General features: G+C 43.6%; 1 protein-coding gene across 1 annotated transcript; it reads right to left on the bottom strand.

Annotated features, from left to right (window-relative positions):
* Positions 1-615: 615 nt before the first annotated feature.
* On the bottom strand, positions 616-20,396 carry LOC121585606 (cAMP-dependent protein kinase inhibitor alpha-like). The gene is made up of 3 exons (XM_041901931.2): positions 20,197-20,396; positions 1,560-1,735; positions 616-1,380 (listed from the first exon to the last, which is right to left on the bottom strand). The coding sequence occupies exons 2-3, from the start codon at positions 1,702-1,704 to the stop codon at positions 1,298-1,300; spliced, it is 228 nt and encodes a 75-aa protein (XP_041757865.1). The 5' UTR covers positions 1,705-1,735; positions 20,197-20,396; the 3' UTR covers positions 616-1,297.
* Between the last annotated feature and the right edge of the window lie 585 nt (positions 20,397-20,981).

The following is a 20,981-nucleotide window of genomic DNA, read 5'->3' as shown; positions in this document are numbered from 1 at the left end:
GGGGTATTTTTCTGCTAAGGGGACAGGACAACTTCACCGCATCAAAGGGACGATGGTCGGGGCCATGTACCGTCAAATCTTGGGTGAGAACCTCCTTCCCTCAGCCAGGGCATTGAAAATGGGTTGTGTATGGGTATTCCAGCATGACAATGACCCAAAACACACGGCCAAGGCAACAAAGGAGTGGCTCAAGAAGAAGCACATTAAGGTCCTGGAGTGGCCTAGCCAGTCTCTAGACCTTAATCCCATAGAAAGTCTGTGGAGGGAGCTGAAGGTTTGAGTTGCCAAACGTCAGCCTCGAAACCTTAATGACTTGGAGAAAATCTGCAAAGAGGAGTGGGACAAAATCCCTCCTGAGATGTGTGCAAACCTGGTGGCCAACTACAAGAAATGTCTGACCTCTGTGATTGCCAACAAGGGTTTTGCCACCAAGTACTAAGTCATGTTTTGCAGAGGGGTCAAATACTTATTTCCCTCATTAAAATGCAAATCAATTGATAACATTTTTGACATGCGTTTTTCTGGATTTTTTTGTTGTTATTCTGTCTCTCACTGTTCAAATAAACCTACCATTAAAATTATAGACTGATCATGTCTTTGTCAGTGGGCAAACGTACAAAATCAGCAGGGGATCAAATACTTTTTTCCCTCACTGTATGCTGTACATACCACGCTGCCATCCGTATTAAAGTCTCAGATCTGAATTCATACATCAAACGTCTGTGTGAGACACCAAAAGAGGAAGCCAGCTTCCCCTTGTTATACAGTTAACTCACTCTCACCTCGTTCTTCATACACATCCAGTACATTATAATACATTATTACCTTATCTCTTCCAGACCAATCAGAAAGCTCAGAACCACTACAGGCCACTAGGATCCGCCCATTGTCCAACCTGTTATAGACGTCAGCAGGAAATTGTAAATGTTAAATTTTTTCAATTGAGTCTTCTCCGTTGTGTACAACAGTATATAATCAGCGTATGTCCTTTGTTTCTCATGGCAGTGTGTGTGGGAGTAGAGGTGATCCATCCACCCACACACACCGACACTTTTCTTAAGTCTTTTCAGATTGTGTGATAGAGACAGTTCTCTGTCCATCCTTCTAACCTTCTCTCCCACTCTTTCTACGATCATCCCTCTCTCTCTCTCTGCAGCTCAGCTGCTGTTCAAACAGGCCCATCACTCCTTCATGGGTCCTTCTGTATCGTCCTACCCATCCATTCCTCTTCTACAGTTATCTCATCAGCCTCACAAGAGGTAAACATTGGGGCTAGTTAGACCCCCACCAGGCAGCCTTATGATCCCTCATTCCCCTCAGAGCTCTCTGTAGGGGGTGGGGCCTCCTCCGCCGTGGGAGACTGGGCTTCTCCCGGAACATCTAGACACACAGAGACAGACACACAGGACTGCAGTTAGTTATACATTTTTCACCACATTTCATCTTTATTGGGGTTAAAAGCTTCTTTGCGAAGGCAACCTGGAACCCTGCCATGTGACAGTGGTTGTGTGGTGGAGCTTCATGGATTTGAGTCAGGCTGACAGGCTAAGCTAACCCACCTGTGAGGTTGAGCTCGGCCAGTTTGAGTGGAAGGTCAGTGGGGTTGACCCCAGCCGGTGACCCCAGGATGTCAGGTAGGGCGTTCCTTCTCCCCGAGCGACCCGAGGATGCAAAGTCCAGCTTGGGCTCTACCACCTCCGTCATCTCCTCAGGATCAGAACCCTGCTACTGCTGCCTGGGAGAGGGGGAAGAGAGAGAGGGGGAAGAGAGAGATAGAGAGAGAGAAAATAAATAATATATTCGCACCCAAAAGTTCTACTGCTCAGATCACATGGTCAGGATAAACTATTTTCTAGTGCTGTTTTTGTCCACTGGAGGGAGTCCTTGTAATATTGTGACAACAGATTTCTCACTTGTTTTTTTGCACAGCTAAAGCATGTATTTATATTTGTGTCAACAACTAAAAACAGATAACATCTCATAGGCCATTTACTTTGTAATGTTCCACCTCAGCTAGCACAGGGCTGTTTTCATTAGACATCATGCAGCTCAGATGGCCCTGATCCGTTTGCTAGTTTCATCTGGAGCATGGCTGGACACAAGAAGAGATTTATCTTTGTACATATTGGCAGCCTGTGTGTCTGTGTGTCTTTTCTCATGGTGACTACTGTAGTTGTGGAGTCTGTTTTGCATGCTCTGGGCTACACAAGTGACAGGCAGAATTACATTGCATGTCTCACACTCTTGCGGGCGTGCACACAGACACACCAGGGTTGGGCTCAATTCAGAATTTTGGAATTGACTCCCATTCAACTCATGAGTTGAAATTCGAATTAAATTGGCCACACCCCACAGGATGTAGAATTTGAATTTGAGTGGCAGGAAGAATAATTTAATTCAGTGCAATTCAAATAAATTACACTCAGTCATAGAGCATGAGTTGACAGGTCTGACAGGTCACACTTCCAGATACCAAAAAATATATAACTTTTGGAATCATGTAGTAACCAAAAAAGTGTTAAACAAATCAAAATAAATTGTATACATTTATTTGAGATTCTTCAAAGTAGCCACCCTTTGCCTTGATGACAGCTTTGCACACCGTTGGCATTTTCTCAACCAGCTTCATGAGGTAGTCACCTGGAATGCATCTCAACATCAACTGTTCAGAAGAGACTGCATGAATCAGGCCTTCATGGTCGAATTGCTGCAAAAGGACACCAATAATAAGAAGATACTTGCTTGGGCCAAGAAACACGAGCAATGGAAATCTGTCATTTGGTCTGAAAATGTGAGATTTATGGTTCCAACCGCCGTGTCTTTGTGAGATGCAGAGTAGGTGGACGGATGATCTCCACATGTGTGGTTCCCACCGTGAAGCATGGAGGAGGTGGTGTGATGGTGTGGGGGTGCTTTGCTGGTGACACTGTGTGATTTATTTAGAATTCAAGGCACACTTAACCAGCATGGCTACCACAGCATTCTGCAGCGATACGCCATCCCATCTGGTTTGCGCTTAGTGGGACTATCATTTGTTTTTCAACAGGACGATGACCCAAACACACCTCCAGGCTGTGTAAGGGCTATTTGACCAAGAAGGAGCGTGATGGAGTGCTGCATCAGATGACCTGGCTCCACAATCACCCGACCCAATTGAGATGGTTTGGGATGACTTGGACCGCAGAGTGAAGGAAAAACAGCCAACAAGTGCTCAGCATATGTGGGAACTCCTTCAAAGCATTCCTCCTGAAGCTAGTTGAGAGAATGCCAAGAGTGTGCAAAACTGTCATCAAGGCAAAGGGTGACTGCTTTGAAGAATCTAAAATATACAACATATTTTGATTTGTTTAACACTTTTTTGGTTATTACATGATTCCATATGTGTTATTTCATAGTTTTGATGTCTTCACTATAATTCTACAATGTAGAAAATAGTACAAATAAAGAAAAACCCTTGAATGAGTTGGTGTTCTAAAACTTTTGACCGGTTGTGTAAGTGATTAATCAAATATAATAACTTAGAATATTCGCATACAGGGTTTTGTTTTCCTTGATCATTCATTTTAACAGTTTGCCCTGAAAATCTATTGTTTCAACAATATTGTATATGCATGTGTCACGCCCTGACTCTGGGGACTCGTATTTGTTGAGTCAGGGTGTGTATTTTCTGTGTGGTATGGTCTATGTTGCATTTTCTATGTTTAGATCTAGTAAGTCTAGATCTATGTTGGCCGGTGTGGTTCCCAATCAGAGGCAGCCGTCGCTCGTTGTCTCTGATTGGGGACCATACTTAGGCAGCCTTTTGGCACTAGTGGGTTGTGGGATCTTGTTCCGTGGTAGGTATGTTTGTTTTGTGTACCTTGGACTTCACGTTTCGTTTGTTGTTTTGTCATTGTGTTTATTCAGAAAAATAAACATGTACGCATATCACGCTTCGCCTTGGTCCGTCCCGTCTGTAAACGAACGTGACAGCATGTGTATAACAACCTGTTTGATGTTTTATGTACAAGTTTTATGTACACCACCCCGTTCATGAAAATAAATCGCTCTTACAGGCAGTGAGTCACGCTATATAAAGCAGGCAGACAGGCATCGAGGCATTCAGTTATTGTTTGATTGAACGTTAGAATGGGCAAAATGAGTGACCTAAGCGACTTTGAGCGGGGTATTATCGTCGGTGCCAGGAGCGTCGGTTCCAGTATCTAAAAAACAGCCAGCCTATAGGGTTGAAAAATGTATGTACTCACTAACTGGATAAGAGCGTCTGCTAAATGACTAAAATGTAAATGTAAACGTTGATCGAGAATGGTGTGACAAACAAAACATCCAGTCAGCAGCAGTCCTGTGGATGAAAACAGCTCCTTGATGAGAGGTCAAAGGAGAATGGCAAAGAATCGTGCAAGCAAACAGGTGGGCCACAAACATGCAAATAACGGCGCAGTACAACAGTGGTGTGCAGAATGGCATCTCGGAACGCTTCGGTCCTTGTCCCGGATGGGCTATTGCAGCAGACGACAACTCCGGGTTCCACTCGTATCAGTTAAAAACAAGAAGAATCGTCCCCAGTGGGCAGGCGATCACCAACACTGGACAAATGAGGAGTGGAAAAACATAGCCTGCTCCGACGAATCCCGGTTCCTGTTGCATCATGCCGATGGCAGAGTCAGGATTTGGCGTAAGCAGCATGAGTCCATGGCCCCATCCTGCCTGGTGTCAATGGTACAGGCTGGTGGCGGTGGTGTAACAGTGTGGGTAATGTTTTCCTGGCACACGTTATGTCCTTTGATACCAATTGAGCAACCTAATTCCCGAAGAATTCAGGCTGTTCTGGAGGCAAGGGGGGTCCAACCCGGTACTAGATGGGTGTGCCTAATAAACTGGCCACTGAGTGTATATATTTGTATAGACTACACCTAATATAGAATAGAAGAGGCATTTGAATTTCATTGAATTTCACTGAATTCAAATCTCATTTCATTCAAATTTGAATTCTGTATCCTGTTTACTACTTCAACATTAAATTCAAATTCAAGAATTGAATTTATAAGGCATTCTCGATTAAATTCTGAATTGAGCCCAACCCTGACACACACACACACACACACAAGAAAAAAACAGCACGATGTGCACATGCATTTCTACACACATTTCTAACAAATATACGCACACACAAACACACACATTGAGCTGCTGTTTCTATGGCAATGGGTGAAAAAACACCTGAGGTAAGAAACATGAGTCCAAATGAACCATTCCCTGTTCTATCTCTCCCTCCATGTCTCCGTCAGTATTCAGTTCTCTTGAAATAACCCACTGTATTCTTTAGTAGAATCCCAGTCTCTGTCTTGACAACCATACTGAGGGGCCACACACACACACACACACACATCATCGGTCACATGTTGACTGGTGTCAGGTAAACACTGCCATAGGGTGGGAGGATTGGTAAGTTCTCATACCATGTCAACATAATAACACAGCAGTTCTGAGTGTTCTGACGTGGGTAAGGAGATGTGTGCGTGCACAAGACGGCCCTTTGTCAACAGTTGTTATCGCTCTCACTTCACACTGCTTGCCCTCTCCCTTTCTCTCTCTCCCTGCTCCTCCAGTTGTAAATCACTCCCACTCATCCTGTCCTTGTCTCTCTCCACTATCTCATGTAGAATCTCTCCCTCTCGCCTCTATTCCTCTGTTTCGACCCTAGCTTATTTCATGGTGAAAACAATGATAATTAGTTTCATTTTGAGTTTTTCTCCAACTGAAATTGCTTTACATTCAATAGGATACTAGACAACTCACCCCAGGCACTTCAGAGAGACAGTAGGGGGTCAATGTGAATGTGTGTGTGTGTGTGTGTGTGTGTGTGTGTGAGAGAGAGAAGCTCTGTCCTCTGTCTCCAGCCCGTTAAGAGTGTGTGTAGGTTTCCAGGGAGGCAGGAGGACAGTTTCTTACTCTTCCCCTCTCAGGCTTCCGCATGTCAGAGCTGCTCTTTGTGTGGCCCTTCGAGCCTCCAGAAGCAGGGAAGACAAGCTGCAATTAGCATGGGCAGGTCTACAGCTGCCTTCATGGCTGTGTTTTTATAGGAGAGGCCTGCTGAACACATAAGATATTGCAGGAGAGGCCTGCAGGAGACAACAGGACTGAGGAAGGCAGGACATTACAGGCAGGCAGGAGACAACAGGACTGAGAGGAGGGCCAATCAGGACCATCATGCACTGGGGAAGGCTGACAGACAGACAGAGACAGACAGACAGACTCCAAACAGGTCTGATGGTCTCCAGAGAAGTACAGTGGGGAAAAAAAGTATTTAGTCAGCCACCAATTGCGCAAGTTCTCCCATTTAAAAAGATGAGAGAGGCCTGTAATTTTCATCATAGGTACACGTCAACTATGACAGACAAATTGAGAGAAAAAAATCCTGAAAATCACATTGTAGGATTTTTAATGAATTTATTTGCAAATTATGGTGGAAAATAAGTATTTGGTCAATAACAAAAGTTTCTCAATACTTTGTTATATACCCTTTGTTGGCAATGACACAGGTCAAACGTTTTCTGTAAGTCTTCACAAGGTTTTCACACACTGTTGCTGGTATTTTGGCCCATTACTCCATGCAGATCTCCTCTAGAGCAGTGATGTTTTGGGGCTTTCAACTCCCTCCAAAGATTTTCTATGGGGTTGAGATCTGGAGACTGGCTAGGCCACTCCAGGACCTTGAAATGATTCTTACGAAGCCACTCCTTCGTTGCCCGGGCGGTGTGTTTGGGATCATTGTCATGCTGAAAGACCCAGCCACGTTTCATCTTCAATGCCCTTGCTGATGGAAGGAGGTTTTCACTCAAAATCTCACGATACATGGCCCCATTCATTCTTTCCTTTACACGGATCAGTCGTCCTGGTCCCTTTGCAGAAAAACAGCCCCAAAGCATGATGTTTCCACCCCCATGCTTCACAGTAGGTATGGTGTTCTTTGGATGCAACTCAGCATTCTTTGTCCTCCAAACACGACGAGTTGGGTTTTTACCAAAAAGTTATATTTTGGTTTCATCTGACCATATGACATTCTCCCAATCCTCTTCTGGATCATCCAAATGCACTCTAGCAAACATCAGACGGGCCTGGACATGTACTGGCTTAAGCAGGGGGACACATCTGGCACTGCAGGATTTGAGTCCCTGGCGGTGTAGTGTGTTACTGATGGTTGGCTTTGTTACTTTGGTCCCAGCTCTCTGCAGGTCATTCACTAGGTCCCCCCGTGTGGTTCTGGGATTTTTGCTCACCGTTCTTGTGATCATTTTGACCCCACGGGGTGAGATCTTGCGTGGAGCCCTAGATCGAGGGAGATTATCAGTGGTTTTGTATGTCTTCCATTTCCTAATAATTGCTCCCACAGTTGATTTCTTCAAACCAAGCTGCTTACCTATTGCAGATTCAGTCTTCCCAGCCTAGTGCAGGTCTACAATTTTGTTTCTGGTGTCCTTTGACAGCTCTTTGGCCTTGGCCATAGTGGAGTTTGGAGTGTGACTCTTTGAGGTTGTGGACAGGTGTCTTTTATACTGATAACAAGTTCAAACAGGTGCCATTAATACAGGTAACGAGTGAAGGACAGAGGAGCCTCTTAAAGAAGAAGTTACAGGTCTGTGAGAGCCAGAAATCTTGCTTGTTTGTAGGTGACCAAATACTTATTTTCCACCATAATTTGCTAATAAATTCATAAAAAATCCTACAATGTGATTTTCTAGATTTTTTTCTTCTAAATTTGTCTGTCATAGTTGACGTGTACCTATGATGAAAATTACAGGCCTCTCTCATCTTTTTAAGTGGGAGAACTTGCACAATTGGTGGATGACTAAATACTTTTTTTCCCCACTGTATGTGTTATCCAGAGCTGACTGGCTGGCAGACAGACTCGAAACAGGTTTACTGCTCTCCAGAGCTGGCTGCTTCAGATGTGTGTTAGGCCACAATCCAGGGCAATCAATTAAAGTCGAAAAGGAATATCTTATGTTACTGTATATAAAAAAAAATGTCTACCCTATTCTAACCATGGAACACTTCTGAACCAAACCTGACTAATGCACAACATCTGCAGTGGAGGCTTAGGATAATGACCCCACTAGGTCTTGGTTGGGAGGGATCATTCTGCATAGAAATGGTGACCTATATAATACATAGACATGTTTCATCAAACAACATATATGGTGTGTACTGTGTATTAGACACAATACTAAAGCCAGGTAATATAAAAGCCCTCGATCGATTGACAAGTAGGTCAAGGGCTGTTTACAACACTGCTATTAATGCATAGAGAGTTGAATAGGCTTCTGACAGGGAATTAGTGGGACTGTCTTCCCTTCCTTTATGTAGATCAAAGACCTGGATACACTAACACTAGAATTTAAAGGAATAAATAATACATGGTGCAAATTACTCACAGGGACTTTAACTAACTGCAGTTCAAAATATGTTTTATTTTGATACATTATCGCTATCCAACAGCGCTGTAAAATTATCACACAGATAAAATGGTTCCTAATATTTCACTTTCTACTTGCTTTAATGTCCCTGCCATTCAAGTGTCAATGAGAACTACTTTTATTTTTTTACCTGGTTAATATCCTGGAGAAAAATCATACAGGATCTGTCATTGGATCTCCTGCGCTTAACACCATTCATTGAGACACTCTCAGTCACAAGTAATTTTGAGTGACAAAATAGAACCTAAAATGAACAGCGATGGCAGAGCTTTGGATTTCATACATTTCTGATCCGAGAGAGAGACTGAAAGATGAACTATTCAATATGGGACTTTAGTGACTGAATGTAAAAGGCTCTGGATGAGAGTCAGTGTGCTGTTTCAAATGCAAATGCAAGGGCCTTGTATATGGTAGGTCAGTGCTCTTTCCAGCAGAGGGTATTTTCAGCCCCATGGACAGAGATATAGAGATGTGGCCTGGGCAGCTGCTAGTCAGTCAGCCAGTCTCATGCATACAGTCAGACAACCAGTCAGTGACTAAGCCAGCCAGTCAGACATCCAGCCAGCCAGTCAGTCAGTCAGTCAGTCAGTCAGACAGACAAACATCCAGACAGTCAGTCAGTTAGACAGACAAACAGCCAGACAGTGTCGCATTACAGGTCCTGGAGCTGATCAGTCTGTTTCAATCCAACACTGGGAGTGTGAGAGAAAGAGAGTGAGAAAGAAAGAGAGAGAGAGGGAGAGATAGAACGAGGGAGAAAGAAAGAGAGATGGAGAGAGAAAGAAAGAAAGAAAGAAAGAAAGAGAGAGAGGGAGAGATAGAAAGAGCGAGAGAGAACGAGGGAGAAAGAAAGAGAGATGGAGAGAGAAAAAGAAAGAGAGAGGGAGAGGGAGAGATAGAAAGAGAGCGAGAGAGAGATAGAACGAGGGAGAAAGAAAGAGAGATGGAGAGAGAAAGAAAGAAAGAGAGAGAGGGAGAGATAGAAAGAGAGCGAGAGAGAACGAGGGAGAAAGAAAGAGAGATGGAGAGAGAAAAAACGAAAGAGAGAGAGGGAGAGATAGAAAGAGAGCGAGAGAGAGAGACAGAAGTGCTGGTAAGGTCACGATCCTAGCAGAGACCTAGCTCTACACCCAACACCAGAGCAACGTGTAAATGAGATGAGGGGGAAACCTCACCTCCACGGAGAGGTGTGGAGACAGGAGGTATTTACAGCATCTCACCTCAGTAAAATACAATTTTCAGTTTCTTACCTCACTTTTTTTTCTGTCTTTTCAGTCCTCTGTCTTTTTCTATCAGTTTTTTTTATCAGTCATTCAGTACTCAACCTTTTCCTTTCCCCCTGTTTTGTGCTTTAGTCATTCTTCTTGTCTCTCTATCTCTATTACCTCCAAGGCACAGAGCACAAAGCATCATTACAAATAATTTGTACACTGCAAATTGACCGCAAGAAGCCCAAACAGATATAATATTTGACTAAAACATAATCATTTCAAACCTTGCTTACATTTGTATACGCTCCCATATCTCCCTCTATTATGCGTGGGAATACTTCAGATCACTTGGAGCTGATTTGCTGGTGTTTTCACAGTCTTTTATGTCAAAAAATATAAAAAAGTTACAAATAAACCTTTTTATTTATTTATTTATTTTCCTTGGGGGGCCAAATTCGGCCCGTGGGCTGCCAGTTGAGGAACCCTGCCCTAGACCATCTCAGAGTCTGAGTGTCCCTAGATGACTGGGAGTGTGTCATCATCCATCCCTAAATAAGAGAGTGGAGCTCAGGATAGATGAATGAGGTCATAAACACAGTAGTAGCTATCCTACGTTACTGGGATCAGCCCTTCGTTGTCAAAACTGCCTGACAAGGGACAGTGTGTATACTGTACTAGTTGCTAGGGGAAATGATGTGTACAAAGCCAACACAGCCATCTGAAGTTACTGTTTAATAAATTATGCTAGGGATTACTGCTTTCTCTATTTATAGTTTCCTCCACTTGATTATTCTCCTCTTTCTCCCCACCTCCTCTCTGTGACTTATTATAAAGCTTCATGTGTTCCACTGGCTGCCATGGTAACAGCAGCGTTGCAATCAGCCTCTCCATAGGATGGGAAGGTGGAAACACTAAGAGAAACATAGAGGGGGAGAGAATGAGAGAGAGCGAGGGAAGGAGAGCGAGAGGGGGGAGAGAGAATGAAAGAGACAGAGAGGGAAAATGAGACATCGTCTGTTTACACTGACTGGTTGTCCTTTGTTTCAGGGGATTCATGCATGTCAGATTATTTTTAGTCTGTTGGGTGAAGCCCAATCAATATTGCATCTTTCAAAAAACGGGGAAGAGAGCTAGACAAATCCAGTGAGACAGCTCGATCACACCCCCAGACTCACACGTCCCAGTATACCTCTCTCTCTCACCCTCTCTCTCCACTGATCCCCAGAACGTTTACACAGCATCTCGCTCCTCTCATGTTTCATAAGCTCTCAGACAAAGACACATCAGAGAAGACTTTCATTTGGTGGATCTCTCACATAGGAGATCTTAAAGGCTGAATGTGACTCTGTTCTTCTAGCTACCTGGTTGTGCCTCAGGCTACACCATGCTAGGCTACCACCCACCCAGATGAGCCACCTCTAGCTAAAAGTTTAATAAGTATGCCCTCAGAAAGGTGCTACACTAAAGTGTCCACTATAAGAACAAGTTTGGAGAGAGAGAATCAATCTGCTACTCCTGTTCTTTATCCCACAATATCCAGGAGGCAAAATTGGTCATGAAACGTCATAATTACATCATTGTCAGGTTGTAACCTAATTTTTCTGGTTGAAGAGATGTCAGACACCAGACAACAACCAGGTAAAGACATATTTTTGCCTGGGACAGACCAGAGGTCAAATCTTGGTTGTTATCTGGCAATCATCCCATGCAGCATTAGATGTACCTTCTTGTGAACTCTAGTGATCAGCTTCAAAGAGGCCCTTCTCATCTGAAACCATAACTTCTGACAGCTCTAAAAAGAAAGACTTAAACAATAATTAACTCTGGGGTCCAAAGTGTGTTCTTACCCATAAAACAAACTGTCAAAAACATGACGAGTGAAGCAGAATGAGTGTGTGTGTGTGCGCGCGTGCGAGTTTGCGTGCATGTGTGTGGGAGCAGAGTACCCCCTTGATAACCAAACCAGAGCTCCATTGTGCTCCATTCCAGAGGGTCAATCACAACGACACATCAATGGTCATTCAAACTCATTAGCATATTTCCAGAGGGCTTCAGAGCCAGTCTGGGCCCGCTCCATAACATGGGGCCTATAGGTTCAAATACTATTTGTTTTCTTTTGAAAACTTTAGCTGTGTTTCATTGAGCGACTTCATCGACGATGTGGCAAAGTTTGACATGGCTCAAGCCTAATGAGATAGTTTAACTATTGCCCTAACGAGGAGTGGAGATGACAGAGACAAGAGGACAAGCCAGTGTTTACACAACTAGTGCAACACTTTCCTCTTGCAAACACACCTGTTCTTTCAGCAAACTCACATTACACTCAATGCAATTGCGAGCTGCAGTATCAGATCTCCCGTTTATTTAAAACGTTATGGTGCATTTACTCATAGCGTGTGTGATTGCGAGAGGAAAATTCCACCCTGAGGGTTTTCTGGAGGAAAAAGAGGATCTTCAACGACGATGGCGACAGTGAGCGGAATCTGAGACTTGGAGAGGAGATGACAGAGAGAAGAGGAGACTTGGAGAGTCGGAGTCCCCAACATGTGTGACAACAGTAGGAGGGCAGCCTATGCCGGAAGCAACAACCAACCATCACACATCAATATTTTAGCCCACAGCCTCTTGTAAGAGTGGGTACAAGACAAGGCTATCCCCTCCTCCACATTCCCCCGTCTAAACAGACATGTAAACGGCTCTGTGCTGTGCCATGGGTCACATCTCTTCTCTCTGCCTGGCCTGCACGTGCTTCTCTCTCCTGCTGGACAGGGCCACGCACACAGAGAGACTGAGACAGAGACAGAGAGAGAGAGAGAGAGAGACATGGCCCCAGGCAGTGTCTGACAACAGCGCTGGGGTGGCAGAGGGACAGTGGCACTGTAGACACACACACTGTAGACACACCCACACCTCTTCCTACATCCTGATGGTATAACTACACTGTAGACACACACACACACCCCTCTTCCCACATCCTGACAGTATAACTACACTGTACACACACACACACACACCCCTCTTCCCACATCCTGACAGTATAACTACACTGTAGACACACACACACACACACACCCCTCTTCCCACATCCTGACAGTATAACTACACTGTAGACACACACACCCACCTCTTCCCACATCCTGACAGTATAACTACACTGTAGACACACACACACACCCACCTCTTCCCACATCCTGACAGTATAACTACACTGTAGACACACACACACACACACACCCCTCTTCCCACATCCTGACGGTATAACTACACTGTAGACACACACACACACACACCCCTCTTCCCACATCCTGACGGTATAACTACACTGTAGACACACACACAAACACACACCCACCTCTTCCCACATCCTGACAGTATAACTACACAGTACACACAAACACACACCCCTCTTCCCACATCCTGACAGTATAACTACACAGTACACACACACACACACACACACACACACCCACCTCTTCCCACATCCTGACAGTATAACTACACAGTACACACAAACACACACCCCTCTTCCCACATCCTGACAGTATAACTACACAGTACACACACACACACACACACACCCACCTCTTCCCACATCCTGACAGTAGAACTACACAGTACACACACACACACCTCTTCCCACATCCCGACAGTATAACTACACAGTACACACACACACAACAATATCACCCCACTCACCCACTTCAGACTATTACAAACGTCAGACTACGTCGACTATATTGTTGTTCTGTTTTTGTCAGAGATTCAAGAGGGATCTTCAGCTCACTTAATGCGAGCCCTTATGAATAAGAGCCTAATTAATAGGACCAATTGAAATCCAATTCAACCCATCATTGTGCCTGAGACCCTCTTAACAGACCCTCCATTAACCAATCTATGAAACGATCTCTTTAGAATATATTATTGCTGCCTAGTAAACATAAACAATATGTCTGTCTGACAAACTGTTTAGGAGAGTTCAAATCAAATCAAATGTTATTTGTCACATACACGTGTTTAGCAGATTTTATAGCGGGTGTAGCGAAATGCTTGTGCTTCCATCTCCGACAGTGCAGTTATATCTAACAAGTCATATCTAACAATTTCACAACATATACCCAATACACACAAATCTAAGTTAAGGAATGGAATTTAAGAATATATACATGGACAAGCAATGACAGAGTGGCATGGACTAAGATACAGTAGAATATTATAGAATACAATGCAGTATATACATATGAGATGAGTAGTGCAAGATATGTAAACATTATTAAAGTGACTAGTGTTCCATTTCTTAAAGTGGCCAGTGATTTCAATAGGCAGCAGCAGCCTCTAATGTGCTAGTGATGGCTATTTAACAGTCTGATGGCCTTGAGATAGAAGCTGTTTTTCAGTCTCTCTGTCCCAGCTTTGATGCACCTGTACTGACCTCGCCTTCTGGATGATAGTGGGGTGAACAGGCAGTGGCTCAGGTGGTTGATGTCCTTGATTATCTTTTTGGCCTTCCTGTGACATCGGGTGCTGTATGTGTCTTGGAGGGCAGGTAGTTTGCCCCCGGTAATGTGTTGGGCAGACTGCACCACCCTCTGGAGAGCCCTGCGGTTGCGGGCAGTGCAGTTGCCATACCAGGCGGTGATACAGCCCGACAGGATGCTCTCAATTGTGCATCTTTAAACGTTTGTGAGGGTTTTAGGTGCCAAGCCAAATTTCTTCAGCCTCCTGAGGTTGAAGAGGCTCTGTTGTGCCTTCTTCACCACACTGTCTGCGTGGGTGGACCATTTCAGTTTGTCAGTGATATGTACGCCAAGGAACTTTAAGCTTTCCACCTTCTCCACTGCGGTCCCGTCGATGTGGATAGGGGGGGTGCACCCTCTGCTGTTTCCTGAAGTCCACAATCATCTCCTTTGTTTTGTTGACGTTACAGTACAGGCTACCACTAATCTAAGATCAACCCTAAATTCTCCATCATTAGAATGATCCTGGGAGATGGAGTACATGTGTTAGTCCCAAATGGCACCCTACTCCCTATATAGTGCACTACTTTTGATCGGAGCCCTATGGGCCCTGTTCAAAAGTAAAGGACTACATTGGGAATAGGGTGTCATTTGAGATACATCGGTCTTGTCTGAACATTCAGAATGCTAAAAGGACGAGTCCTACTGATCTGTGGATGACGGCTTAGTACTTAGTGAATTAAAAAACCCTTTGTCCTCCGAGGGAAGGCCTCTCCTCTCATTCTGACGGTGTAACTACACTGTAGATGCACACAGGAGATGGCTGCAGCAGGGGGATTGACATTGAGCAATCTCAGAGTGACAGGTGAGACTGGATGCCCTTCATTTGGAATTCCACGTAGGGAGTAATGAGTGTGTGTGTGTTTGTGTTTGTGCTGTCTGCTGTAAGTGGCGGCCTATTGAGTTACAGCTGTGTGTGCAGCTGCTGTCTGTGCCCATCAGAGGACACACACACACGCGCACGCTAGGGAGTGAAGGTCAGGGCAGCCTACCACAGAGAGGAAAGCAGCAAACGTATCTTCTCCTCCACACTGTGGAGAGGCAGAGGACTCATGTTTTCTATAATCACTCTGTCCTCTACAGTGTACCTATCAATGTGTTTGTGTGTGTCTGATGTGCTATGTGTGTGTGTGTGTGTGTGTGTGTGTGTTACACTCTCAGTGAAATCACAGGTCCCCTGGGAGAACCTTGACGGACACATTTACCAGCGGGGATATGAAAACATCCCTTCTGAAACGCCACCCTGCCATAGGTCACTGTAAAGGTCAATGACCTTCAGCCAATCACTGACTGGGCTGCCATTCTTAGGTCACTGGCCTGGTCAATACAATACAGAGTAGTAATGAAATACTAGCATTTATTTATCTGCTCACACACACACACACACACACACACACACACACACACACACACACACACACACACACACACACACACACACACACACACACACACACACACACACACACACACACACACACACACACACACACACACACACACACACACACACACACACACACACACACACACACACACACACACACCCCTGACAGTGGTCTAGCAACCAAGCTGACAAGGTCGAGGCCTCACATCAATGTGAATTGAATTCACTGTACTATGGTGAACTACATAGTGACATCTGACAAACAACATGTCATCTTGTTAAAAGGACACCCCAAAACCTGTCTATCCTCTCCATCCCTTCACATAGGCCTACATACAGTATCATCTTCCATACAGCAACTATTGGTCTTCATAACCACCTCATGTCAGACAACAGGACGAGGATGAGGAAGTAGGGATCATGTTGATGGAATGGTACAAAGAGCTACAGCTCTCTCCCTCTCTTTCGCCACACACACACACACTTGAGTAACACGCAGTAAAGCATCTTCCTGGCTGGCGCTGTTGAGGCGAGGTAAGCAAACAGCGGAGGTAAAAAACAGGGAATCACACAGTGTGGTCATCTGCCTCCCTACATCAGCCTCCATCACATTACACAGCAGCTCACTTAGTGGTAGGGGGAGGTTGGTGTGTGTGTGGCCTCCATCACATTACACAGGAGGTCACATATTGATGGAAACATCAGTTTGTTTCTATAAAACCAGCCGACCACCACCGCAATGAGATCAGTTAGAAGACCAAGAACCTTCACTACCACTACCATTCTATCTACAGTGCAGTCGGAAAGAATTCAGACCCCTTTACTTTTTCCACATTTTGTTACATTACAGTCTTATTCTAAAATTGATTAAATTGATTTTTCCCCCTCATTAATCTACACACAATACCCCATAATGACAAAGCAAAAACAGGTTTTTATACATTTTTGCATCTCTCTCTGTGTCTCTCTCGGTCTCTCTCCTAGAAGACTCTACAGGACCACCCTAGGCAGAGTAAGAGTGAGAGGCGGTAACCCATAGCCAGTCTCTTTTATAAGAGACACTCACCACTCTCTGCTAAAGGCCCAGTGCAGTCAAAATGTTGTTCTTCCTGTCTTTTGTATCATATTCTACAACCGCTGATGAAACTAACATTGTAAAAGTGTTATTTCCTGATAGTTGCTGGTTGAAAATACAATCAGGAGTTTTGCATGGGTGTGAGTTTCGGCTTTCCATGGTGACATCACCGTGTGGTAAATTGGTTAATAGACCAATTTCAGTTTTCCCATCCCCACTCAGACCAATCACAGACAGTCCTGGCAAAATGATTATTGCTTGAGAAATCGTTTTTTGCCAAAAAGCTGTTGTTGCTCATTTAAATGGAACTCTTTGTGCTGGTCAGAGGTCACTGATGAAGTAAAACAGTCAATCAGCCACTTCACTGATAAAGAACCAGTGAGAGTAATTTCACAAAGTGTGTAGCCTACTGTCCATATCTTTCATTCTATGTATATTATTCCAGGTGACCAGCTGGCCGTAGTCAAACTGTTTACCAGGTGTGACACAGTGGTTGTTAAAAGGACTACGCCTAAAAAAAAAAGGAGTGTCACTGTTAGTCACTTCACTTCCTGTACTACGGGAGATAAGTCGTGTCAATATGGGGGAGATGGGGCTCTCTGTCATTGTCTGACAAACCCACCCACTAGACCGACAGCAGACTACATAGACACTGTGATGCTGGTCTCCTGGATCATTGTCCCTCTAGTCCCAAGATCTTTTTTGTGCTGGATAGAAGAAACAACAGGTGATGACAGCACTCCAGATACCCCCACATATGTAAACACACACTGCAGACGAAGAGTTCAATAAATTGCTGTCTGGTCTCATTCCAAGCCAATGGGCTTTACACAGAGCATGCTTGTTTCCACGCTTCATAAGTGGGATTTTTATATTTTGTCACATGTTCATTTTCCCCTGCTGTCTGGCGTTTGTCTGTCCCCAGCCTTGGGTATGTAGACCCCCTTTACTTTTGTGTTTCCGTTGCAATTCCGTGTTACAATTTAGCTAACTGGTATCAAATTATGTATTTGTTGTCTGTTTCATTCCAAGCCATTGGCTTCAGACAGAGAAGGCTTGTATACAGGCCTCATAAGATTACGGGTTTGATCCAGCTTTCTTTTTGAGACTTCAAGACATTAATTTGCCCCTGTCTGGCAGTTGTCTATCCCCAGCTTTGGGGGGTGAAGTTGATAAAACCACTATATGAATTACTTTGCATTTCTGTGTTACAAAGGCCTTCCGTTAGAGCTGTATGGGGAACTGAACTTGCTGAGCTGCAAATAAGCCATCATGGCGCCCCAGGCTGACTTTTCCTATCTTGACATTTGTGTCTCCCAGGTTGACGCGATAAACAAACAAGAGTGGTCTGAGGCAGGCTAAACTCTAATAATTATGGGGCCCCAGCGCACAAATCACTGCTCATAGCCCCCATGGAGATAGATGTCACAAAATGATTTACATTCTGCCTTCTCGCTCTAAAATCCCGACAGAGAACCATGGAGAAGTGGACGCAAACCCATTTGGAGGGCCTGAGGGAGCAAGTATTTCTGAAAACGACCAACTGGGTCTAAATATGTATAATTCTGTTGGAGGATATCAACAATTGCCGTTATTATAGAGCATTAGAATAGTCAGTTAGGCACAGTATGGTAGAACCCTGAGGACAATCCTGAGGTTGTTGGGCAATTACACATTAGCCTGGTCTCATACACTAGACATAAAATAGTAAATCTGGTACACAAAAATTATACTGAACAAAAATATAAACACAACATGCAACAATTTCAATGATTTTACTGAGTTACAGTTCATAAAAAGGAAATCAGTAATTTGAAATAAATTCCTTAGGCCCTAATCTATGGATGTCACATGTCTGGGCAGAGGCACAGACATGGATGGGCCAGGGCCAGCCAATCAGAATGAGTTTTTCCCCACAAAAGGGCTTTAATACAGACAGAAATACTCCTCAGTTTCATCAGATATCAGGGTGGTTGGTCTCAAACGATCCCGCAGGTGAAGAAGCCGGATGTGTAGGTCCTGGGCTGGTGTGGTTATATGTGGTCTGCGGTTGTGAGGCTGGTTGGACCTACTGCCAAATTCTCTAAAATGATGTTGGAGGCGGCTTTTGGTAGAGAAATTAACATTCAATTCTCTCAATTCTCTGATCATGATGTTTAATCAGCTTCTTGATATGCCACACCTGTCAGGTGGATGGATTATCTTGGCAAAAGAGAAATGCTCACTAAAACTAAACAAATCTGTGCACAAAATGTAAGAGAAATAAGGTTTTTATGCGTATGGAAATGTATGGGATCTTTTATTTCAGCTCATGAAACATGGGACCAACACTTTACATGTTGCGTTTATATTTTTGTTCAGTATAGCATGACATGTTTAGTTTGGTATGGTTACATAAGACAGAAGGTTACTTAAGGCAAAAACTAAAGGGGGGGTGGACGGATGGGCGTATAACGCGAACGTCTAGCAACCCAAAGGTTGTGTGTTTCGAATCTCATCACAGACAACTTTAGCATTTTAGAAACTTTTCAACTACTTAGCATGTTAGCTAACCCTTCCCCTAACCTTTACCCTTTAACCTAACTCTTAACCCCTAACCTCTAGCCTAGCTAATGTTAGCAAGCTAGCTGATGTTAGCATTAGCCACCTAGCCAACATTAGCCACAACAAATTGGAATTTGTAGCATATTATACTTTTTGCAAATTCATAACATATTGTTTGTTTTGCAAATTTGTAACATATTATACGAATTGTATTCGTAACATATCATACAAAATGGATGATGGACATCCATTTTTTACATTTTAGTCATTTTAGCAGACACAAATTAATATATACCATATGAAACATAACATATCATCCTAAATGAAAAATGTATGCACTCACTCACTGTAAGTCGCTCTGGATAAGAGCGTCTGCTAAATGACTTAAAATAAATGTACATTTCGGATGTACGTACGTAATAATACGAAATGCTCTGAGACCAGGTTGTACACATTGGAACAGAGCTGATAGCTTTGCTTCATCAGCCCTAAAGGCTCTCCATGTGCTAATCTAAAAGTGACAGACCTGTAGGCCACTGTCATCAAGCAATAAATAAGCATAGAAGAAAAAGGTTTAAAAAAACGATAGGCCTAACCTACCTACACATTCTCTGTCATTCCATTCTAAATGCTTATATTGCCATAGAAAGCCCACCATAGATACCACAGCTGGCTCGGCCTATAGGTGTCCAACGGGCATTTTACATATATTTGACAATTGCGGTTCTGAAACTAATACATTTAGCCGATATCTGACCTAGGCTATTTCAGAGCTACAATTTGTAGGTAAAAAGCATATAACTTGCTGTTGACGCACTATTCAATTGCCTTTATTGGATTTTGATTTTTTTTTAAACGTATGACAGTGTGACATTGTAGCCTACAACTATTCCTCTCACATCCCATACAGGTGGTTATGATGTGCAACAATATAACAACAATGTAGCCTATTATTCTCCATCTCCAGTATGCTACTAGAATCACTCACCCTCACCAACTGGATCTGTGCGCGTGCCAAGGAAAAGCAGCGAATCCGAAGTTATTACTACCCAGCCACCATCCTCCTTTTCGCGGGGCAAAAATGAAATTATGCCGCAGTGTGGTGTTTCCTTTTCTTATAATAGAATAAACAAATCAATTAACACCAACATCGGTCCACGGTATCTTACATGGAGCGGGTTTCACGTTCTTCTTGTGGCTCAATATACGCTCGCAGTGCACTTGAAAAGACCGTACCAAGATTTTTGAAAGCAGGGGCGCACAATGCGTATGGGTTTTCTAAACGTTAATAAAGGTGATATCCTAATTATTTTTTACATTACATAAAACCTATTCAGTTTAAAATAATATGTATTCTTTTTTTTAAATGGCATATTATACGAAGTTATGGCCAATAAGAACCATAATGATGAGCAAGTAACATTATCAACCCCCCAAAATGGTACTGGCGCAGTTTTGACCAATAGCGGAACTGAGAGAATGTGGTTTGTGTTTTGGGAACTATCCGGCTTCCTTATCGCTGTGTGCTGGTGCTGGACCATGATAATCAACAGGTCTGATTATGGCGTACGAAACGACCTGTTTACGCAGGTATTCAAGTTTTGTTGATAAGAAACATTTATGACCTGCAGTATGAAAAAATTAAAATAATAATGTATGCACTCACTAACTGTAAGTCGCTCTGGATAAGAGCGTCTGCTAAATGACTAAAATGTAAAAAAATAAAATGTAAAATGTAGGGGGGGTAATGAATGGGCTAATAATCATATCAAT

The sequence above is a fragment of the Coregonus clupeaformis genome, chromosome 17, assembly GCF_020615455.1.
Source record: "Coregonus clupeaformis isolate EN_2021a chromosome 17, ASM2061545v1, whole genome shotgun sequence".
Classification (NCBI taxonomy): Eukaryota; Metazoa; Chordata; class Actinopteri; order Salmoniformes; family Salmonidae; genus Coregonus; species Coregonus clupeaformis.
The sequence above is the reverse complement of the archived record's forward strand: the minus strand, read 5'-3'. Positions and strand labels throughout refer to the sequence as shown.